The sequence below is a fragment of the Choloepus didactylus genome, chromosome 5 (assembly GCF_015220235.1).
Source record: "Choloepus didactylus isolate mChoDid1 chromosome 5, mChoDid1.pri, whole genome shotgun sequence".
NCBI classification, from domain to species: Eukaryota; Metazoa; Chordata; class Mammalia; order Pilosa; family Megalonychidae; genus Choloepus; species Choloepus didactylus.
The window spans coordinates 65,068,726-65,092,353 of NC_051311.1; the positions used below are offsets into that span (position 1 = coordinate 65,068,726).

The window sequence follows — 23,628 nt, forward strand, 5'->3', positions numbered from 1 at the left end:
CAGAAAGGGTCAGGCCCAGCCATGTAGATGTGGTTTTAAATTCTGAATGAGTGGTCTGAGTTAATGAGGTTTTACTATAATATAATTGTTCCTCCTTGCCAAACTGTAAAAGCCAATGCTACTTGTCTTAATGGGTGGCTGGTGTAATTTACAGTCTATCACGTAGATGATTTCATCCAGAAAGTCGAGTTGACTTTCCCCCAAGTGTTTTCTTTTGTGGAATGCCTGAGGTCAGGTTGTTCTTTAAGCACAGATTTTTCCGACGGAAAAGCAGCTGCTAGGAGAATTGAGTGTGAGGCAACATCAGCTGCGTGGTGAGATGTGCTTAGTTATGTGCCAGGAGGCAGAGAACACTTGCCATAGGCGGAAGAGAACTACCTCTGCAGAGTGGGTTTTTGGCTAGCCAGGCACCAGGTATATTCTCAGAAAAACAGGGCAGGTGAGCTAAGACAATCCCCCTTTGCTAGTCTGAAAGTGAAAAAAAGCACAGCTTTCTCTGAACACTGTTGGACATATGCTCACTTGTGCTCTAGGGAGGTACCATCCTTCCCTTCGGTGTGGTGAAGAGGAAAAGGTAGTTTTATGAAATAGAAACTGAACACGTGAATGGAAAATGCAACCAGATGTTGCTTGGCTGGAGTAGAGGAAAACTGTCCAAATTCCAGGTTTCAAGCCTGTATATAAACAGGTTAGAAATAAGCATTAGATTAACCATCTTGCCAGAGTAAGTTGGTGCTATTTATTCTCTTCATTATGAGCGCATTTCAAATCTCAGGCTCCCGTATGTGAAGGCAGTTCTCATTTTCATTTAAACTTTTTGAAAGGTTCTTTGAACGACTCTCATGGAATTCTTTAAAAACAAAGGCCCTAGAATAAACTTCTATAGATTTGCTTATAGATCTTTTTACTCTAGGTTATTTCTAGTCTTGGTGAAATTATTATTTTCCCCAGTGAGTCAGACAAAACGAGGAAGCTCTTCAATTTTTCTCCAGCTGTGATTTGCTTAGTGATGATCCTAGTGATTTAGGATCAAGGCATATTCAGAACTCCGAGCATACACATTGCGTCCACCCAACAAATTAATAAGAAGCTCTGACGATGGTAACAGGAATATCTTCAACCATAACCCTCGCTAGGTGTGTAATTTTCAACTCTTTGTTTTGTTGCAGAGAACAATGAGGTAATTTATGGGAAATAGCTGACATTCTATGTTAAATTTTCACAAGTTATAAAACTTACATATTTTGGGCTCCTTGGGTGGATTTCTTTTCTTTTCTTTATATTTTTTTTCTTTTGTGTTTGAATAACCATTTTTTTTCCCACTGGGAAATCTGAGGCACCAAAAAATGTCATTAACAGATGACTGGCTTGCTGAATACGTCACGGAAAATAACCTTTTGTTATGATTCTTTGGACAAAATTTAAATGCTAAATTCAGACAGCTGTAAAAAGTAAAAACAGATTTGAAGTGAAATAATGCCACAAATCATAGGATTTTTTGCCTTCACTGAAATAGGATTTATTGAAATAAAATAATAAATAAAAATACTTTCTGGCTTGGGAGAAAGCTTAGTTTCTGATTCTTTTCTGTTTCCCTTGCTCCAAAAGTATCATTAATCTCCCTGCTTAGATGCAGCACAGCCAGGTGTTCAAAATCACAGGGGGACAAAGAGAATTAGTTTCTTACTGAATAGGGGAAATTAAAAAAAAGAGAGAGCGATTGGTGCAAACAGGGCTTAAAATATGAAAAATGTAGACTTACTGAGCTGAACTTTTTTTCCCTTCCCTCCAACTCCCCTCTCCCCCAACAGGAATAATTCTGCTACAGGGTGACTTCAAGGATGTGAATTGTTGACCTCATCCCAACATCAGAACCTCAGATGTTACTCTAATTTTTGCACCATCCCAGGCAAGTTGTCTTTATGTGGAAATAAAATTGAATCTTGGGGATCTGATGGAAATTCACTGTGACATTCAAACCATGAAAACTTGCTGAAACCCACAGAGCCTTTTCTCCATGGGCCCTGATGGTAGCCTCCAGAAGGAGCACCCTCAGGTGGTCCCTCTTCTGTGGCAAGAATAAACTTCGGGTCTTGGATTGCAACACCACCTGTGGAGAAAATGGTATACGAGGGAAAGCGATCAACCTCTTGCCCTTGTTTCTTCCTCTTGACCGCCAAGTTCTACTGGATCCTCACAATGATGCAGAGAACTCACAGCCAGGAGTATGCCCATTCCATACGGGTGGATGGAGACATCATCCTGGGGGGTCTCTTTCCTGTCCATGCAAAGGGAGAGAGAGGGGTGCCTTGTGGGGAGTTGAAGAAGGAAAAGGGGATCCACAGACTTGAGGCCATGCTTTATGCAATTGACCAGATTAATAAGGACCCTGACCTGCTCTCCAACATCACTCTGGGTGTCCGGATCCTTGACACATGCTCCAGGGACACTTATGCTTTGGAGCAGTCACTCACTTTTGTGCAGGCGTTAATAGAGAAAGATGCTTCTGATGTGAAGTGTGCTAATGGAGATCCACCCATTTTCACCAAGCCTGACAAAATTTCTGGCGTCATAGGTGCTGCAGCAAGCTCTGTGTCCATCATGGTTGCTAACATTTTAAGACTTTTTAAGGTAGGTAAAGGCATCATCTTTCTGAACACTGTGAAAGGACAACAAATTATTTTGACTCCAACCACAGGTTTAAGGTGAGGATGCTTGTAGACTCCCTCCTAGTCACCAGGTTCAAATGAGGGATTCTGTGTTTGGGTTTCTACATGTGTTGATTTTGTTCCATTATTTACAATTTGTAATTTGTTTTATTTTTCCAAAGAGAATGGCAATGAGTTCTGTTAACATATTGGGTCCTTAGCATTGTAGGATATACCATTGAAGCACAGCTTAAATCAAAGCAAGCATTTTAAAAGAGCATAATAAACTCAGCACATTTTTCATTAAAGACAATTTCTATGGTATTTGGTATTCTGGAGGTATGAGATAATTTACTTGTTGAAGAAAGTGGGATGCTGTGTTATGACAAAATTCCTGTGTGAAGAAACAGTATTTATTATGAATGTGTAGATACAAGTGACATTCTGGGAGATAAGATGGACATAAAGTTGTCAGGTTTATTGTAACTACAACAGAGCATAACTTCATTAGTTCAGACTGCTCTGATGCAGACTTGGAATAATTATATATAATTCCTGTTTAGTCAAAAGTTCAAGTTTAGTAGGGTAAGTCAAGACTTTTTGATTGCCCATAAATTGCATTTATATCTTGACAAAAATTGGCTAAATGAAATAATATATGTAAAAAACATTTTGAAAAGTGTAAAATGCCATAAAAATGATCATTGTTACCATTTTCACTAATTCTCTCATCTTATTTATTTAATATCCATTATGCAGTCTTTCATAATAGACACAGTGTGTGAGGTATTACTTCTTTTAATTGAAAATATTTTTCACTCTAATGTCTTACTCATTGGGACATGACTTTTATAGCTTATTGTGAATTAATGAGGTTTTCTTTTATATTGAGAAACTTTTTAATGCAAATTAAATTTTAAAATATTAAGAAAATATGGAAAAGTTGGATAGATAACTGACATAGGGCCAAAAATGAACAAAGTGATGGAGAACCACCAAAAAGATTAAAGGAATTGAATCAAAGTCTGTCTGGTTTGGAAGATACCTTGGGGGACTGTCTAATCCATCCCATTTCTCTGGAAATCTGCCCCCCAACCAATGACTGTCCAGCTTCTGTATGGATTTCCTTAGTTTAGAGGAGAGACCACTACGAGACAACTTCATGAGTATTTTCAGATTGGTGAGATTTTCTCAAATGAGGAGGATGCTGAGAAGAATAGCTCTGTGTCTAAGGAGGCACAAACAGACTTTAGGGAGTTCAGGAGATGTTTGAGCAGGACCTCAGGAAGAGCATAGTGGTGGCAAGGACAAAAGATTAAAATAGACAAACAACAGTGCTTTAATTCTCCATCTCCAGAAACCTGGAAGGGAAAGTTGGCAGTTGTTAATACTTTCTCTTGGGTTAGCTGGAGGCAACATGCAGAACCAGGGTTCTCCAGATTTCTCCAGGATCTAGGATTTCTCCTCTCAGTCTTGACTCCGCATTTTCAGCTCCCGGGGGTGTCCAGCTCCAGCCTCTTTCCCAACTCCTCTTTCCTCTCTGACTTGTTCTGTCTCCCTACCTGCTCCAGAGCATCTCTTTTCTATTTTTCACCCAGCAATTATGGTTCATTTACAATCACTTTTAGAGAATAGGAACACCTTCATGAGACTCTTCCTCCTTCCTTCTATATCCCTCCCCTCAGATATGAGTTCTGATTCCCATGAATCACATTTAGTTCCAACAAATCCTATCTCCTTCCTGTAGTCTTGTGTCTGGCTGAAAGTAGGCAAGGATTTGAGAAGTGGGTGTGTGTGTGTGGGATAAGGTGCTTATCTGAGGTTTTCAGTGCTTGTTTACACTACTTTCATTGCAGGATCAGCTTTTCTGTAAAATGGGGATAATAATACCATGCTAAGTTGTTGAGTGGATTTAACAGCATAATGCAGGTAAAGGGGTTCCCCCAGGACCTGGCTGTGTCCTTTGGCTCCTGGGGTTGCCTTTTTCCTTCAGACCACCTCAGGCAAAAGAGGGGTTTTGTTTTTTATGTGTGTGGGCTGGACCTGGCTTCTCTCTGCTCCACTCTTCCTTCACTGACGGCGTCAATTTTCTCTTTACTGTCTTGGGCAGTTCTGGAGGGACCCCACCTGACTGGGTGAGAGAATTACCATTGACTGTTTGGGTGAAGCCTGATGCTCTGGGCCAACTCTTGAGACACTGGCCAGCACATGAAGGGGTTGCTCTGGCCACCTATGAACACAGCACAGGGGACAGGTCGGTGTGAGCCAGGAGGGGGCCTTAGCTATGGTAGATGCCACTGACACATCATCAGTGTGTTCACATGAGTGATCCTTGAATATATGGAAGTGAATACATTTATTAACCAAATCAACATGCTTGAAAAATCTGTCTCTTTCGAAAATGAGTAAGTGAGAGGGTCTAAGTATTCAGCCTACCATCTGGCTGAAGCTGGAACCAGATGAATGTGAATAAGATGACTACAACTCCTCATTGTTGTGTTGCTTTAATTTACTTTGGTAACTTATATGAGACCTCCAGCCAGAAGTCTGCAGTGATAGTCATTGTGAAATATGATGGTCGCTCTTGGAATAGAAAATGGTCCATTTTATGTATGGATGACTTCTGTTTATACACATATGCTAGGATTTACATGAAATATTAGAGCAGTTATCAAAGGAATGATTAGCACATGAGTGCATTGGGGATTGGATTACACTTCTGTTTTGAAAAATAATAATTTCCTTAAGCCAAACGCTATGACTTGAATAAAGGTGAATATTTAGAATCATTTTATGTAACTCAGGCCCCTCTAAGACAATATAAGACCCCATAGAATCTAAAAGATGCACGGAAATCACTATAGTGCTACTTATTCCTGAATTAATGGAGTTAAAGAAAGCAGAGCATCTTGGTTTGAAAACACAAAAATAATTAACCTTGATTGTAGGGGTGTAAACAAGGTCTCAATTAATGGATTTACTCACGATCTTGCTCAGTAATAGACATTAGTTGTGTTTTCTAGAATGTAGTAGGGAACTGTTTAAAATTGTATAGAAAATTTTTGAGCTAAAATTTGGAAGTAATCTCCCAACATCTCAGTTCTTTTTTGGACAACTCTGGAAAAGCTGTGTCTTCAAGAGACTAAGTTCTCCAGATATCCCCTATGTATTATCAGGCATCTGCATATAAGATAATTGTGTTCAAGTCAGGAGGATTTTATTTTCAGTGGGGTCACTAATTGTGGAAGGAAAGGCTATGACTTTATACAGGGGATTCAGGCATCAATGGGGGAGGTTCATTTAGTCCCCAGGAGACTTCACCTCGTGCATGGCCACCTCCCCTGCCTGGGACTGTAGCTGGCCCTTCTCATCTGATCTGGGGGGGAGGGGCAGCCTGTCTTTGTTTCTCTTCCTATCAAAGCTCAGAAGCAAATGAAAAGACTGGCCACTTTAACTTCAAAGGGGAGTTGGGAAAGTGGCTGGAGTCTATACCACTTGGGAGCAGAAGATGCCAAGTGGCCTCAACCCATGGGATACTGGATGCTCTAGGACCAGTGACTCTCAAATCCAAGTGTGGGGTGGGCTTCAAACCACTTTCTCCTCAACCCCAAGGGGAGTGTTGGATGACCAAAACTATCTTGGAGGCTTTTCAAATGCCAGGGCCGGTGGGTGTGTGCCTCCCAACCCCCTCCCTGGGAACCACTTTCACTGATGGGACTCTCTCTTATTTCTTGGGTATATTGGGAGTGGAAAAAAGGATAAAAGCCACAGAACAAGACTCCAATCATCTGAACTTTTTAAAAGTACTGCTATGCCTTAAAACACACACGTGCACACACACACACATGTACACAGTCTTATATGGGTTACTATATGACTTTCGACTCCCTAATCAAGTTACTGTTTCAGATAACAGTGTCTATTAGGAAAATGTGACACGTAACTGAGCAATAGCAAACCCAGAATTCCACTCTGTATCACACAAAGGTGTAAAGGCCAACTCAGTGGCTCCTGTACTGCAGAGAGAGCAATGAAAAGATGGTCACAGCTCTCAGAGATTGTGTAGTTTAATAAAACAGTTTCGAGGAATTGGCATGTGTGTTATAAAGAGCTAAATTTCCCCCCATTTCCAGAACATTGCCACCCCGCCCCCTTAAGTTAGAGCAAATTTGTTCTGCAAAACGGTAATCATACGTGTTATTTGAGTACAAATTGAATATTCTAAGTTAAAAGTAGCACATTGATGCTTGGAGGCAACTCACCTTAAGGTCCACAAAGATGTATGGGTTGTAAAAGGGCAACATCTGACAGTATTTCTCTCTCTTTTGTTATTCTGTTAACTTGGCATAGATTAATTTTCCACTCTTGCAGGATAGGGATTAGAAAGCCTGTGGTGTATTCTTCCCAAAGCAATCAGGACTTTTAAACAGAAATCCATTTGTGGGTGGGTGAGATAATTTCTTCCCGTGTGGAAGTGTGCTGGTTATAAATGGCTAAAACTGATCTTCATGTTAAGTAAATGCAGTACAGCAAGTATCCCATTTCCCTGGAAGTCTTTCGCTATCCTGCTATGTTTATGGAGATATATCTTCTTCCAAGAGACTCTACCAATTGCAGCAGCCAGTTCATAAAACCAATGGAGTTGGCGAGTTATTTATTATCTACAATGGGCTTTATTAACTGTAAACTTTGAGAAGGTAAATCTGCCATATCCAGGCTCAGCTAGTTAGGTGGACAGATAAATGATCCTAATCAATAAACGCAACAGGAGGTAACATTTCATGTTAAATCTTATTTGATGGCAAATAGATAACAGTAAATTGAAAGATAGACTCCTTCAGTCAGTCTTGTCCTCGTGTAACAAACTCTAATTTAACTTTGTAAAGAGATCACTCACCTCGATGAGAGGTGATGGATATTCCCTTTCAAGTAGCTGAAGATGGGGACATGGGGGGACAATGGGCACTGCCTGTGGTCACTGGCACTAAAACTCACAGTCAGAGAGACCAATGAAAAATCCAGACCTGGTAATGTCACTCTCTTTCTTAAAAGTTTTTAATGGCTACCCATTACCCCCAGGATGAAGGCCCACTTCTAAGGAAGTCTGTTTTTGTTCCCCTTGACTAGATTAAGTTTCTTTGTTAAATTTAAAAAATAAACAGCCTCTATTTCCTTTTCTTAACATTTATTCCAATCTATTGTGGTTGTATATTTACTTGTTTGTATCCTCATTAGACCATCAGTTCCATGAGGGCAGGTTGCAGGTATATTTTGTTTGTGGAAGTGGTGCCATTACCTAGAATTACCATTTCCTGACTGGGAACCCAATGAATGTTTGTAAAATGAATGAATGAATGAATGAACTATATCTCTCTATCTTCTTCCATTATCATAACCCCAAGTATTTGGAATAATATGTGTTGTGAAGATAGGACAGAAATAAAATTTTGTTTATTTACTTTTATACTATTTTGGAAAAAGGAACAGAAAGAAGAAGAAGAGAGAAAGGATGAGATATATTATGGGAGTTCACATACACACACACATATATAATTTTATTAAAAGGTATGTGCATTTTCTTTTTTACCTAATAACATATAAAATATCTGAGAGGAGAGATTTCCACGTTGGCTAATCTAGGTCTACCTCAGTTATTCTCCACCCTGGCTGCATGTTAGCATCACCTGTATCTCTTTTAAAGAAATATGGATGCCCAAACCTTACCCAAGATTAGTGAAAATAGATACCTCAGGGTGGAGTCCTGGCATGAGTATGTTTTAAAAACTCATCAGTGATTCTGATATCTGTCCAGGATCAAGAACTACAAAACCATTTTTTGTTCTTATTTTTTATTGGACAAGTTGTAAGTTTATAGAAAAATCATGCTGAAAATGCAGAGTTCCCATATTAACCTCACCCCCATCTCATTATTAACACTTTGCATTAATGTGGTACCTTTGTTACAACTGGTGGAACAATATTATTGTAATTATACCTGTTAATTATCATTCATAGTTTACAACAGGACCATTGTAACATTGTTTGTGTTGTACAGACCTATGTTTTCTTTAAAAAATTTTATTCTAGTAACAAAATTTCCCCTTTTAACCACATTCAAATTTATAATTTAGTGTTGATAACTACATTCACAATGTTGTGGTCCCACCACCACCAATATCCATTTCCAAAACTTTTCCATCACCCCAAATGGAAATTCTGTACAAATAAGTGTTAACTTCCCATTTCCTACCCCCACCCTGGCCCCTGGTAACCTGATTTCTAGTTTCTGACTCTATGAATTTGCTTATTCTAATTATTTCATGTCAGTGAGATCATAAAATATTTGCCCATTTGTGTCTGGCTTGTTTCACTCAACATAATGTCTTCAAGGTTTGTTCATGTTGCTGCATGTATGAGAACTTCATTTCTTTTTATGGGAAAATAATATTTCATTGTATATATATACCACATTTTTATTTATCCGTTCATTGACTGATGGACACTTGGGTTGCTTCCATCTTTAGGCAATTGTGAGTAATTCTGCTATGAACATTGGTGTGCACATACCTGTTCAAGTCTCTGATTTCAATTGTTTTGGGTATATACCCAGAGTGGACAACCTTGTCTTGTTCCTGACCTTATAGGGAGAGCTTTCAGTCTTTCACCATTGAGTATGATGTTAGTGGTTGATTTTTCATATATGCCCTTTATCATGTTGATGAAGTGTCCTTCTATTCCTAGTTTTCCAAGTGTTTTATCAAGAAGAGGTGCTATATTTTGTCAAATGCCTTTTCTGCATCAGTTGAGGTTATTATGTTTTTTCCTTTGTTCTCTTAAGGTAGTGTATTACATTAATTGATTGTCTTATGTTGAATCACCCCCTGCATACTTGGTATAAATCCCACTTGATCATGGTGTATAATTCTTTTACTATGTGTTGGATTTGGTTTGCTAGTATTTTGTTGGGGATTTTTGCTCCTACATTTATAAGTGATATTGGTCTGTAATTTCCTTTTCTTGTGGTATCTTTATCTGGCTTTGGTAGGAGGGTGTTGTTGGCCTTATAGAATGAATTAGGGAGTGTTCACCCCTCTTCAATTTTTTGGAAGAGTTTGAGCAGGTTGATGTTAATTCTTCCTGGAAGGTTTGGTAAAATTCACAAGTGATGCCATCTGGTCCTAGGCTTTTCTGTGTTGGGAAGTTTTAGATGACTGTTTCAATATCTTTACTTGTTATTGTTTGGTTGAGATCTCCTATTCCTTCTTGGGTCAGTGTAGACAGTTTCTGTGTTTCTTGGAATTTGTCCGTTTCATCTAGGTTACCTTTTTTCTTGGTATACTGTTGTTGATAGTATACTTTTATAATCTTTTTATTTCAATGGAGTCAGTAGTAATGTCCCCCCTTTCATTTCTGATTTCAGTTATTTGTATTCTCTCTTTTTCACCTTTGTCAGTCCAACTAAAGGTTTGTTTATTTTATTGATCTTTTCAAAGAACCAAGTTTTGATTTCCTTCCTTCTCGCTATTTTTTTTTTTTTTAATTCTCATTTATCTCTGCCTTAATATTTATTTCCTTCCTTTTGCTTGCTTTGGGTTTAGTTTGGTCTTCTTTTTCCAGTTGTGACATTGAGTCTCAATTTGAGATATTTCTTCTTTTTCAGTGTATCATGTAGAGCTATAAATTTCCCTCTCAGCACTGCCTTGCTGCATCCAATAAGTTTTGGTATGTTGTGTTTTTGTTTACATTTGCCTCAAGATATTTCCTAATAATTCTTGTAATTTCTTCTTTGATCAATTATTTGTTTTAGAGTGCATTGTTTAATATCTACATATTTGTGAATTTTCTAATTATCCCTCAGTTTTTGATTTCTACCTTCATTTTACTGTGGTCAGAGAAAATACATTGTATGATTTCAATATTTTTGCATTTATTGAGACTTGTTTTGTGACCTAACATATAGTCTATCCTGGAGAATGATCCATGTGCACTAGAGAAGAATGTGGATTCTGCTGTTGTTGGGTGTAGTGTTCTATATATGTATGTTAGGTATAGTTGGTTTATAGTATTATTCAAGTCATCTATTTCCTTATTGATCTTATGGCTAGATATTCTGTTATTGAAAGTAGCATATTGAAGTCTTATACTATTAATGTAGAACTGTCTCTTTGTCCCTTCAATTCTGTCAGTATTCTCTGCATATAATTTGGGACTCTGATATTAGGTGCATGTGTATTTATAATTGTTAGATATTCTTGTTAAATTATATAATGACTTTCTTTGTCCTTAACAACTTTTGATTTAAAATTCTTTCTATCTGACATTAGCATAGCTACTACAAATCTCTTTTGGTTACTATTTGCATGGTATATATTTTACCCATCCTTTCACTTTCAACCTACTTGCATCTTTGAATGTAAGGTGAGGTTCTTGTAAACAGCGTATAGTTATGTTGTGCTTGTTTATCCATTCTGTTAATCTCTGCCTTTTGACTAGGGAGTTTAATCCATTTACATTTAAAGTAACTACTGATAATGCAGGACTTTCTTCTGCCATTTAGCTATATGGTTGTTGTATGACTCATCACTATTTTTGTCCCTCAATTCTTCTGTTAATGCCTACTTTCGATTTTATTTGATTTTTTTTGTAGTGTACCATTTTGAGCCCCTTCTTATTTCTTATTTCTTCTGTGTATATTTTGTGGTTAGCATGGGGCTTAAATTCAGTGCCCTAAATCTATAAGAAATATGTTTGATTTGATACCAACTTAACTTCAGTAGTATGCACAAACATTGTTCTTTTACCCCTTTGTTATCCCACCTTTTTATTGGTCTTGTTACAAATTATATGTTTATATATTGTGCATTCAAAGTCAGAGATTTATCATTTCTTTTTATGTATTTGTGTTTTAGAAACTGTAAAAAGTGGAGCTGCATACCAAAAATAAAGAATACAGTACAATAGTTCTGGCATTTAAATTATCCATATCATTATCTTTACCAGAGATCTTTATTTCTTTATGCCACTTTGATCCACTGTCTAGTGTCCCTTCCTTTCAGTCTGAAGAACTACCTTTAGTATTGTTTGTAGGGAATGTCTAGTGGGCTGAACTCCCTCGGCTTTTGTTTATCTGTGAATGTCTTATTCTCTCCCTCATATTTGGAAAACAGACTCTCTGGATATAAAATTCTTGATTGGTGATAGTTTCTTTCAGCACTTGAAATATTTCATCCCACTGCTTTCTTGCCTCCATGATTTCTGATGACAAATCTGTAGTTAATCTTGTTGGGAGTCTCTTATACATAATAACCTGCTTTTTTCTTGCAGCTTTCAGAACTCTGTCCTTGTCCTTTGCTTTTGACAGTTTGACTATGATGGACATGATTCTTTTTGAGTTTATCCTGTCTGGGTTTTGTTGGACTTCTTGAATGTATATATTCTTTTTGAGTTTATCCTGTTTGGGTTTTGTTGGACTTCTTGAATGCATATATTCATGGCTGTCATTAAATTTAGGAAGTTTTCTGCCATTATTTCTTTGAATACTCTTCACCCTTTTCTCTCTTTCTTCTCCTTCTGGGACCCACCAATGTGTATATTGGTATGCTTGATGGTGTCTCACAGATCTTTTAGGCTCTGATCCCCTTTTAAAATACTTTTTTTCTTTCTGCTTCTCAGCCTGAATACTTTCATTTTCTTGTCTCTAAGTTCATTGATTCTTTCTCCTGCTGTCTCCAATCTGCTATTGAAAACTTCTAGGGAATCTTTTATTTCAGTTATTGTGACCTTTAACTCCAGTATTTCTGTTTGGTTCCTTTTTAAAATTTATATCTATTTATTGAGATGCTCGTAGTGTTCATTTATCATTTCCTGATATCTTTTAGTTCTTTCTCTGCTTTCCTTTATCTCCTTCAGAATATTGAGGATAATGTTTTAAAAGTCTTCCTCAGTTACGTCCAAAGTCTGGTCCTCTTTGTTGATGGTTTCTAAATTTTTATATTGTTCCCTTGGTTTGGGCCATTTCCTGTTTCTTTGTTTGTCTTGTAATCTTTTGTTGCATACTGAACATTTTAATATTTAAAGTATTAACTCTGGCAATTTCATCCCTTAGCTGTCTGTTCTTAAAGTTGGTATCAAGCTACTAATATGAGTGCTAGGAACTAACAAAAACAAACAAACTAACACACGTAACAGCTCTAATGGTCTTTGAAAATTGGTCCCTGTTGGCTGGTGCTGTCCTTCAGAGGGGAGTCCTCCTACCAAGATCAGCCTCAGACAAAAGTGAAGTCAGTTTCCATTCTGTCTTTTCTGAAGCTACATGCTTTCCTTGATTTGTTTTTGCTCTGGTTAGGAATTCTCTCATTGACAAGAATTTGACTGCCCCTTCTACTCCTTATGAAGTAGACTTTCTTCCCATATTGGACATTCTATTTTATGACCTAAAGCAGGTAATCCTATGTCCCAGGCTGCTTTGACTTAATTGTTTCTTACACTACTTTACTTGTCTACATACTGCTTCTACTTGCAGGGCAAGTTCCGAGAGGGTGATCCCAAGATGATTTTCCTGGTTCAGTCTTTTAGGCTGCTACCTGATAGATTGGCATCAATATACAGGCACTGCAATATGTGCGTAGGTCTTAATCTGCCCCCACCAGAACAGGTCCAGGGACCCAGAATGGTAGTGCAGGCTGGTCCATACCATTCAGTGAAGGAGGTGGGGAAGGGGCCAGCAAGGGTGCCACAGGTTTTCCTACTGATTTTTTAAAGCTGCATTTGTTTTTGGTTAAGCATTCACTCAGTTATTGCAGCCCTCTAACTGCTTTCCAGAGTCCTGAGGAAGACGGCTCTGCTAGTTTTTGATGGTTGTTTAAAGATTCTGTTGAGGAGTGGCATCCTGGAGCATCTTTTGCTGCCATCTTGGTCCTGGATTGTTTGTTATTATTTGTTTTCATGGCTGTTTATTTTTTCATTATGTGGATAGAGCATAATTTACTTAATAAATCATTATTGATACATAGGTTATGTCCCTTTGATTTTTAAAGACTATTTCTCATTTAAAAGAGTTTAAAAGGCAGAGACTCATTCAAACACTCTTAGCTCTAGAGCTAATTTTTGTACTATAGAGTCCCTTCTTGGACCAACAAGGGGGCTGAATTAATGAATTACCCAAAATGCCTTGTTCTATGTTAGGCTCACAGAACATAGACACACATCACAGGCACTTCATGACCTGTGGTAACTTCAGGTCAGTGTTGTGGTCCTGCTGTTAGACAGATGAAAGATCAGCTTGACTCTTGCTGGGATGTAGCAAATTTAAAAACTGGTAATTTAAATAAAATCTCTATTACTTTCCTTTTCCCTAACCTTTGAATGGTCTGAAATCTTACAGTGAACACTGAAGACATCTTAAGAGCTTACTTAGTGATTAATGTCTGTCTTTTGGGTGATTTTAAATAATGAGGGTGTTCTGAAAGTAATGAGAATTCCTTCTAAGAGAATGGCTTGTGAGTGGATCTGCATATTTTTTAAGAAGTTGTCTGAAAACCTTTTTGGAACAAGTCAGGGTATACATAAATAAATATATTTGTGTAAGAAAAGTACTGTATTCTTTTTTTCTACTCATTCACCCTAAAGATTGCAGTAGTTTTATTTGGTTTCAGCACAAGTTTTCCCCCAGACTCCTTGGAAGATAGTTTTGTGCAACCCAAAGTTGCAACTTTCTAGGAAGACTTAAAATCAGAAGGCTGGCCTGTCGCTCCAAACTTGTTGTTCTTACTCTTTTGTGAGCATCAGACCACCCAGAGGCCTTGTTAAAACACACCCTCACCCTCAGAGTTTCAGATTTAGTAGGTCTGGGTACAGTCCAGGAATTGGCATTAGCCAGGTGATGCTGCAGACTACACTTTGAGAAACGTGCTCTTTACAAATTGCTTGCTGGCTGACTTAGCAAGTCAAAGAACACAAAACAGAAATGAAATTTAACAATGTTCTGTCTGGCAGCAGTCTTTTCTTCTTTCAACTCATGCCTGGTTGGATTTCTGTTTGCGTTGGTCATAATCACAGCAGCTGCTGTGTGGATCTATTTTTAATTGTGTGCCCTTTTGAGTGTTGTGTTCCTTATTAAATAATGCATAGCTCAGGAGTCATTATCAGTGTCCTGGTCACTCGAACACGATTCCTAAAGCAGGGTCACCCAGATTACCACTTTTACTCATTTTTACTGCCTGAGACAGTAGAGCAGACTGATTTAAGAAACTTAGCCTGAAAGACACACATTAACTGGGAATTGAGAGCAGTAAGAGATGAAGGAAGCTATGATTTGTCTCAGCTACCAGCAATTTGTCTTCAGAAACCATGACAGCTACCTCCTGATTTTCATTATGCAATGAGATTGCAAATAACATTCTACAGCAGTCTTAATCAATAGAGGGTCACAAGAGGCCCTTCTTTCTCCACGGTGGGGAAAGAGCCTATTTACCCATTTAATTGATATAACACATTCCATGGCAAAAGACCGGAGACATCTCTTTTAACTGTAATTAGGGACTTCCCCTATTCCTAAACACTCTTAACAACATAAAAATATACATGTAGTCTTTATGTATTTAAAATTCATAACAAGAACCAAGCTCGTGGAGTGGGAAAGGGTCTGGGCATAGCATTGTCCCCAGCCATCTTTATTGGTTTCCAGAATGAGGTCAACGTCAGCTGCTTGACTACATTAGTCCCAGCAAGCTAATAGGAACACGTTCTCATGCTGGCTGTTATTATTTCTGCAGGAAGCTTCCAGGCTCCCTTGCTAAGGAGACTGGGTTCCTTGGAATAATATAGCCCTAGACGTCCTGGTTAGTCCTGGCTTCAGATAAAGGTCTGCACCCTGTATCCCCCACAGTGCCACGCGAGGCTATCCTGGGAGTTGTGGATGATGGATGTGATGTATTCTTGCTCAAGAGTCTCACTCTTTCTTCCTTCCATATGAACCAAGAGTGAGCTCTCATTTTGATTGGTTCTTGTACTATTTATTGCACTTTAAGTATTTACATTGTAATAATTCTACCTATTATAATTCCCAAAGTAATTTGTCATCTCAGCTCTGAGAATGTTTGCATTTATATTGTTTATAGAAGAAGGTGCCATATCATAGTTATGCAGATTCGTCATGCATATATTTGTGGCTTATAGACATTTGTCATCATCAGATGTCTATTCAAATTATAGATGATTGTAATGTACTTATCTCATGGTGCTTTATATTCTTTTGGGTAAAAGAGATGAGTATGAATTATATGAAATAGCTATGAAATAGATCAGGCTCTGGAGTCGGACTGCCTGGCTTCAAATTCTGATATAATGCTTGTTAGCTCTGTTACCTTAAACAAGCTAGTCAATCTCTATAAGCCCCTGCCTTCCTAACTGTAACAATTAGATAAAAAATAATACCTCTTTTATAAGGTTTTTAATAAAGATTAAACAAGATAATATACATAGAGTCCTAGGCAAAATCCCAAGCTCATATTATGATGATGATAAGGAAGAGGAAGATATTGAGATCATCCATCATGGGGTATTTATTTTGCTTTGTACCGCTCCTCCAATTACTCAACCATATATTCTGAGTTGTCCTATTTTGTGAACAATGGCAGTTTAGTGTAGTCATTGGCTACAGAGCAAAATCGGTAGGTCCAGAGAGGCTCTGGCTTGGAGCAAGTCTATCTAGCTTGCCTGAGGACCAAACTTGACCAAACTTGAGCCTGGGACCTCACCAGACCCAGGCTCCAGCCAGGTGAGCTGGGAAATTAGGATACTGCTGTTCTTTCCAAATCCATTTGTTAGGTGACAAGAGTCAGTTTTATTTGACAAAGAGAAAATCAAGGGTGAGATTAGGTGGCTCAAAGATAAGCTGTATTAAATTTCAATATTGTTCACATACCCAAACAAAAGTGCTCCAATGATTCAGTTTTGAAAAACAACAACAACAGCAACAAAACCACAACCAATTCTGGCTGTTCTTGACCATTTCCCAGGACCCCATGTTTGTTGGGGTGAAGTTGTCATTGAAGGCAGCCTTTAAGCCCATTCTTTGGATTGGAATTCCCTTTCTTTGCCTTGTTTGGTGCAATGACCCAAAGACAGAAATGCCGGCTGCCTCTGGACAAAGAACACTACCCTGTATGATGGAAGATTCTTTCTTTCTCCCAGGGATGGTCTGTGCAACACTAATAATTATCTTCTGATACAAATGTCAGAAATGTAAGCACTAAAAGTACTTGCTCTAGAAATCTCATTAATTTCGGAACAGCCAGATAAACAGGGAAAGCAAATGCATCAAATTTTGACCTATCTTGCTCCACCTGTTTAAAATATGAATAATTCTATTAAACACATATCAGTTATGCCCTAGAAAATTTCTTGTTTTAATCAAATATGGAGAATTTACTCATACATAAAAGGACTTAGGGAAATATAAATTGCATTTACACTATGCAGAATTATGTGGTCTAGTTGGGAAGTACTTTTATAACACAGAATCTTGTTGTAGTGTTATGAGAAAATGTTCAATAGTGCTTGGTATAGTTCTTTAAATTCAATAAGTGTGTGGCGGATTGAATTTATGTTTCAGCATGGACATGTTCTGCTGGGTGTGGACCCTTGTAAATAGGATGTCTTCAAGATGTGACTTCCATTAAGGTGTAGCCCCACTGAATCAGATTGGGTTTTAATCTGGATTACCGGAGTCCTTAATAAACAGAGTGAAGGTCAGACTGAGAGAGAAACCAGGAGAGGCTGCCATGTGCACTGCCATGTGACAGAGGAGCCAAGGATCAAGGATCGCTGGCAGCCAGCCCCAGAATAGCACAGTCTTCAGGGTGAAAGCATCGCCTTGCTGACACCTCACTTTTGGACTTCTCCTAGGCTCAAATCCCTGAGCCAGTAAATTCCCATTGTTTAAGACAACCTAATGTTTGATACTCATTTTAGCAGCTGGGAAACTAAAATGAAGTGTTAAATCTCTTGTTTTTTCCCACCAAGAGAAGTAGGCTAGGGTGAAGAGAAGCCAGCATTTTATTTACCTCTTCTCTTAACTGGTGAAACATATAAGCAGGTAATATTCAATCAATCCACCAAGTAGGTATTTATTCAGCACCCTGTAGGTATATGCATTTTACTTGATGCTCAGGGGATACTGTGAAAGAAGGAGACGATTGTAAGCTTCCATGTTGCTTAGACTCCTCTTGAGGAGGAATGACTAACACATATAGAATAATAATGCATAATATGAAACCACATAATAAGGGCTATGCATGGTGCTGGGGTAGAAGGAAAGGCCGACTTCATCTGAGGAGCTGCAGTTACCACCCAAGGCTTCATGTGGGAATGTGGAATTGGGCTGGGTCCAGAGAGGCCAGGAGATCCATGTAACTTGAGATCAGAAATTGCGTTGTTGTTTTAGCTGCCACATGCATGTCTTTTTCAGTTCATAGTGTTCTCAGTGAACATAAGATATGTGATTAACTGCAGAGAAAGAAATTAAATGCATTACCAGTGAATTGATTTTATTTGCCTCATTCCAATAAGGAAAGCCACTGCCCTTGAGGAGCTCACAGTTTCTTTCTGTCCCCTTGACCTGCGAGTAAACTGGGAGGAATCATGTCTGCGCTTTATCTGTATCACAAGTTGGTCATAGATCTCAGGTAAAACTTGGGTGAATATATAATAATCTAGATGTAAAGTGTTTTGAGTGATTGGGAAATAGGTTCACTATTGAAAATGTCATAAATGATTATTTTTCCTGTTAGTACTGCAGTACTTTAACCTGTAATTTCCACTCTTGTAACCCCAATGATTTAAATGGGAACTTGACGTAAGATGTATTATTGTCTTTGAAGCCACAAGGATGGAATTTTAAATCCTAAAGATTTTTCTTCCCTCTGTGTGAAGAAAGAAGATACTGGAAATTTCATTTTTTAGTTTGGATTACTTTATTTCATTTATATTCATGCAGCTAAAGCATCTGGTGAATTTTACTGGTGTATAAATTAATATTTACAGGTAACACCTTGCTGAAAATAAAATAGATTAAGTGGAGAATATTTTTCCCACAGCTTCCTTCTCTAACTAAAATAAAATAACCCGGTACCACTTCTTACCTGAATACCACATCTGTCACCTCTGTGCTGAACTGAGCCCACATCCTCCTGGGAGTGGTACAGGGCCAGGGGTCTGCCTGCAAATCAAGGGGAGTGCAACACATGTTGAGAGAGGTGGGATTTTAAGCTTCAGACTTATATTTACTCTTAGATATTAATCTGAATTATGAGGAACTAAAATGGAAATCTGTATTTCTTTTTACTGTAATTACAGTTAAATTTCAACTTCCACTTATCAGTATTATGCATAGCATGTAACCAAAAAAAATATATATTTGGACATCAAACTAATGATATAAAGTACTATAGTAGTGCAGGATTGATGAATCAATACAATTATAAAATCTTATTTTTTAAATTTCATGATGTTTAAACTAACAGTATTAATATTTCATTATAGTAAAGTGGTTCAAGTTGAGAATTCGAGGTAAAATAATGTAAAAGCTATAAATATTGCTGATCCCTACATGATGAAAATTAATCCTTAAGAATCTTCGTCCAATTAGAAAATTGTTCTTATGAAGGAAAAGTACAGTTTTGCACTGTACTTTTCTTTTTTAAAACAACTCAGAATTAATTTCAGTAGCAGAGTTCCACTGTTTTTAAGTAGGATGGATCATACCCACTACTGGGCATTTTTAAGATGTTCTAGGAAACTTGGCACAAAATAGTTTATTTTAAAAAGATAGTTTTTTGTAGTTTCCCAAATACTTGGAATTATAGAATTTTAGATTTAGAAGAGGTTTTTGAGGTCTTTATTATAGCCTTCCATCCAAAGCAGAATCATTTCTATTAAGACCCCCAACAGGTCGTGATTCAGTGCTATTGTTTTTCATCTTAATTATGTTAAACATTTCTCTTCCCCTCGCTTCACCCTCTATAGTACAATGCTCTTGAAGGCAATAAACATTTCTTGCTCATCTTTATATCCTTTAGAGCACCTCCCATAGTCCTTGAAACATAGCAGGTACCATATGAATGCATCCTGAATTGATTTATTTAAATGCTTTCAGTGATGGGATGTTCATCATCTCATAAACTGCCCACTTCATTTTCCAGTGGCATTGACTGTTTTTCTTTATTCTGACCTGAAATCATCTTCCCTCTTTGAACAAGCAGTTTTAAGAATAGCCTTAATCCCAGAAAGAATGCAGATTGGACCAGCCAGTTGGATCAGATGAAGCAATCCTGGTGCTCGCGGGCAGGGCCATCTCATGGTTAATCACTTCTACTCATTGGTGTTAGTCCTGTCTTCTGAGGCATCCCTTTTTCACAGGACAGTCCTTCAAATGTTTGAAGATGCCCGGTGTCCTGAGTCTTGAGTTCTCCAGGCTAAACACTCCTGTTGCCTTATCTGCTTCTAATGGTAACACCACGAGAACTGACATTTATTGAGAGGTTCCCCTATGCCAGGTACTGTGCTAATCACTTAACATGCCTGATCTGATTTGATCCTCACCACAATTCCATCTGATATGTCTTCTTTTCAGATGAGGAAGTGGAGCTTATCTAAGGTTACCCAGGAAGAAATGTGTCTAAGTCGTATTCAAACCTAGATCTGATGAACTCAAAAGTCCATGCTTTCAACCACTGCTTTGCACTGAGTTTCATGTGGTATGATTTCACATCCTTTCTATTATGGTTTCTTCCCCCCTGAACACACTCCTGCTGTTAGTTAAACCCTATTCTAAGTTAAATCCACCTTTTCTTGCCATTCTAAAAGATTGTCTTTGAGCAGCGAAGTTAAGCCCTTAGCACCAAGGAATTCATCTCTCTTAGATTCATACTCTCCTGGGTGTGTGTGGCTCGATTGGCAGATGGGTTTGTCAGTGCATCCTTGGTGGGCACTATCCCTTCATACAGGGACTGGGTTGGACGGACTGTGGCCACGTGGATCTTTCCTGCTGCCCGAGTGGCCACACAGCTCCCTGGGAAATATTGAGAAACGTGTATTCCTTTGGCAGCATTGATGGGAGCCTCCTATTGTTCCAGATGTTTTCTGAGAAGGATACTTGATGGGAAGAATTTGAATTATTACAGATGGCCTGAGCAGTTTATGTACCAGGAAGTTTTGCAGGGAAGGATGAATATATCCAAAAGTATTTTCTGAAGTCTGTGGCAGGATGTGGTAAAACTACTTGGACTTCAGGAGAACACTGAGAGCATCAAAATAAATAAATGTGGTTTGCGCCTGCTCTTTCCCAAACTAAAATATGACCCAGGACAGCATTGCCTGAACACATAGGATCGAGTTCTAGATCAAATGGTGAGCTGATAAAATGAACTCATTTGTATTAAGCTTCTTTCATTTATTTCTTGTTAGAGAACAAATTAGAAGGGGTTGGCTAAAGACAGGGAAGACATAAAAAGCAGAGAGTTCCTGGGGAAAACAGAACTACGTTAATAAAATTCTTTAGGTTTCTGAGTAAGTGAAAGGAGAAGGAATGATCAGGTTTTTTTTTCCAATCCTGACTGCTGGTTTGAATGTATTATGTCCCCCCAAACGCCATTATCTTTGATGTAATCTTGTGTGGGCAGACATATCAGTGTTGATTAGATGGTAATACTTCGAGTGTTTCTGTTGAGATGCACCCCACCCAACTGTGGGTGATGACTCTGATTGGAGAATTTCCATGGAGGTGTTACCCTGCCCATTCAGGGTGGGTCTAAATTAAATCATTGGAGCCGTATAAATGAGCTGAAAGCAGAAGGAACTCAGTGCAGCTGTGAGTGACATTCTGACGAGGAGCTACGGCCAAGAGGGACACTTTGAAGAACGCACAGGAGCTGAGAGAGTAGCTACAGATGAGAGACTGTTTGAAGATGGCTGTTGAAAGCAGACTCTTGCTCTGGAGAAGCTAAGAGAGACAAACGCTCCACGAGCAACTAAGAGTGACATTTTTGAGGAGCTGAAGCCTAGAGAGGAACATCCTGGGAGAAAGCCATCCTCCAGTGAAGGTACCTGATTGTTGATGTGTTACCTTGGACACTTTATGGCCTTAAGACTGTAACTGTGTAACCAAATAAACCCCCTTTTTATAAAAGCCAATCCATCTCTGGTATTTTGCATTCCTGCAACATTAGCAAACTAGAACTCTGACTCTGCCCCCATACCCTGAGTCTAGACTTTAATGGTAGGGTCGGGGTATTGGGTCCAGGGTTTGTATGATATTATAAATGTCAGAAAAATAGACCATTCCTTTTCACACATGTGGGGAGAGATCAGTGTTCTGACCCCATTTCCTGTACCTTGGCAAAGGAAGAGAATTGGGTATTTTACTCTCTTTTTAGGGTCAGCAGCTCCATCTGCCCACTTGCTGTCCCTGCCCCCGAGCCTCCCGAGGCTGCTGTCGTGCGGTTCACCCCGTCCTTCCTCTGTTCACCTGCCCTGTTATGCTGCTCCAAGGCTTTCTTAACTAGGTTATCATGCAATTTTATACCTTCACTTTGAAAACATTTTGATCTTTTTAGAGTTCCTCTAGGTTTTCCTATTAGATAAGAACAGCTTTTTATCCCTTTTGTTTCCATGGTAATAGATTCCAGGATTACTTTAGAAAACCACTAGATTCTTATGCTGGTAGAAGGTGGGCACTTTATGGACTAACACAATAAACACCAGCCCACCTGTAAGAGAAGTGCAAGCCCTATAGAAATATCTTAGAACCATGGTCATGAAATGATGTGAGTATTTTTTTTTTTTTTTTTTTTTCCACTGCGATCAGCAGAATTTGGAAAGTGAGTCCCGCAATGCAGGCAAATGGCTTGGGAGCATTAGCATGAAATTTAGTGTTCACTAATCAGTTCAAGAATGAAAGAGCCAAATTAACTTGAGGCATCCATTTCAAGTTTAACAGTATATAAGAGGCGTGGAGCCCTGCTTCTGAATTTTTAGCAAATTTCCTAAGATTTTACAAGTGTCAAGTATGTTCTTGGGAAGTCAGAGGAAGAAGTAGGCAGAGGAGGGGCCTCCTTGAACTGTCTGCCTTTTGATGAAAATTTGGGGGAATCTACCTGACTGTCTGCAAATATACCTTTTAGGAATCTGGGGTACAGACCAGAACTTAATAGAGAAATCTATTAGAAGGGGTTAGCAAAAGACAGGGGGGACATAAAAAGCAGAGATTTCATGGGAAAAATAGAACTACTTTGATAAAATTCTTTAGGTTTCTGAGTATTTGAAAGGAGAAGGAATGATCAGCCTTTTTTTTGTTGATCCTGGCTCTGCCCCCATAACCCTGCTCTTTGCTGTATTGTAAGGGAGAAGGGTAAACGGAAATAGAAAAAGGCAGAAAGAAGGAAAAAGGAAGGGAGGATAGAAGGGAAGGTGGGAATGTGTGCCAGGTTGTTTGTGACTATTTGGAAGGAGAGAATGGATCAAAGCCTTTTTCTTCCTAATGTGAATTTTAATATTTAAAATTAACAGTGCCATTATTGAGAATATTGAGATGCTTTTATGTTAAACTGATTAAAATTACTTTTGGAATAATGAATAACATGTAATGTTCAAACACCTCCCCAGACACCTTTTTTCTTTTTAAAAGCATAAAAATGATAAATGACTGTAATGGAAAGTTTTCAGAAGCATTCTTTTAGGAGACCGAGGGTTGGGGGCCAGAAAAGTGGTCAACTTTCCTACAGGTCCTATGAAGTGGTCTACTAAAGACTTGGGGCCTCATTGCCTGCCTGGAAGGATACAGGATTCCTGTCCCTAGTAAAATTAACGGGAAGTTGGACTACTCTGGAACTTAGTATTCACTTTCTTCTTAATATTCCTAAGACCAAAGGTGACTATTAAAATAGGTCTTTGTATCTGGTAGGGAGTTTACCAAGGTTGACTG

At 38.5% G+C, this 23,628-nt stretch overlaps 1 protein-coding gene across 2 annotated transcripts in view; it reads left to right on the plus strand.

Moving 5' to 3' along the window:
* Positions 1-1,862: 1,862 nt before the first annotated feature.
* Positions 1,863-23,628, plus strand: part of GRM8 (glutamate metabotropic receptor 8) — an 896,233-nt gene continuing 874,467 nt past the window's right edge. For both annotated transcript variants that reach the window (XM_037836249.1, XM_037836248.1), the window contains exon 1: positions 1,863-2,631. In XM_037836249.1, the coding sequence (XP_037692177.1) occupies positions 2,122-2,631 (510 nt within the window). In that variant the 5' untranslated portion in view covers positions 1,863-2,121. The remainder of the gene's footprint in view (positions 2,632-23,628) is intronic.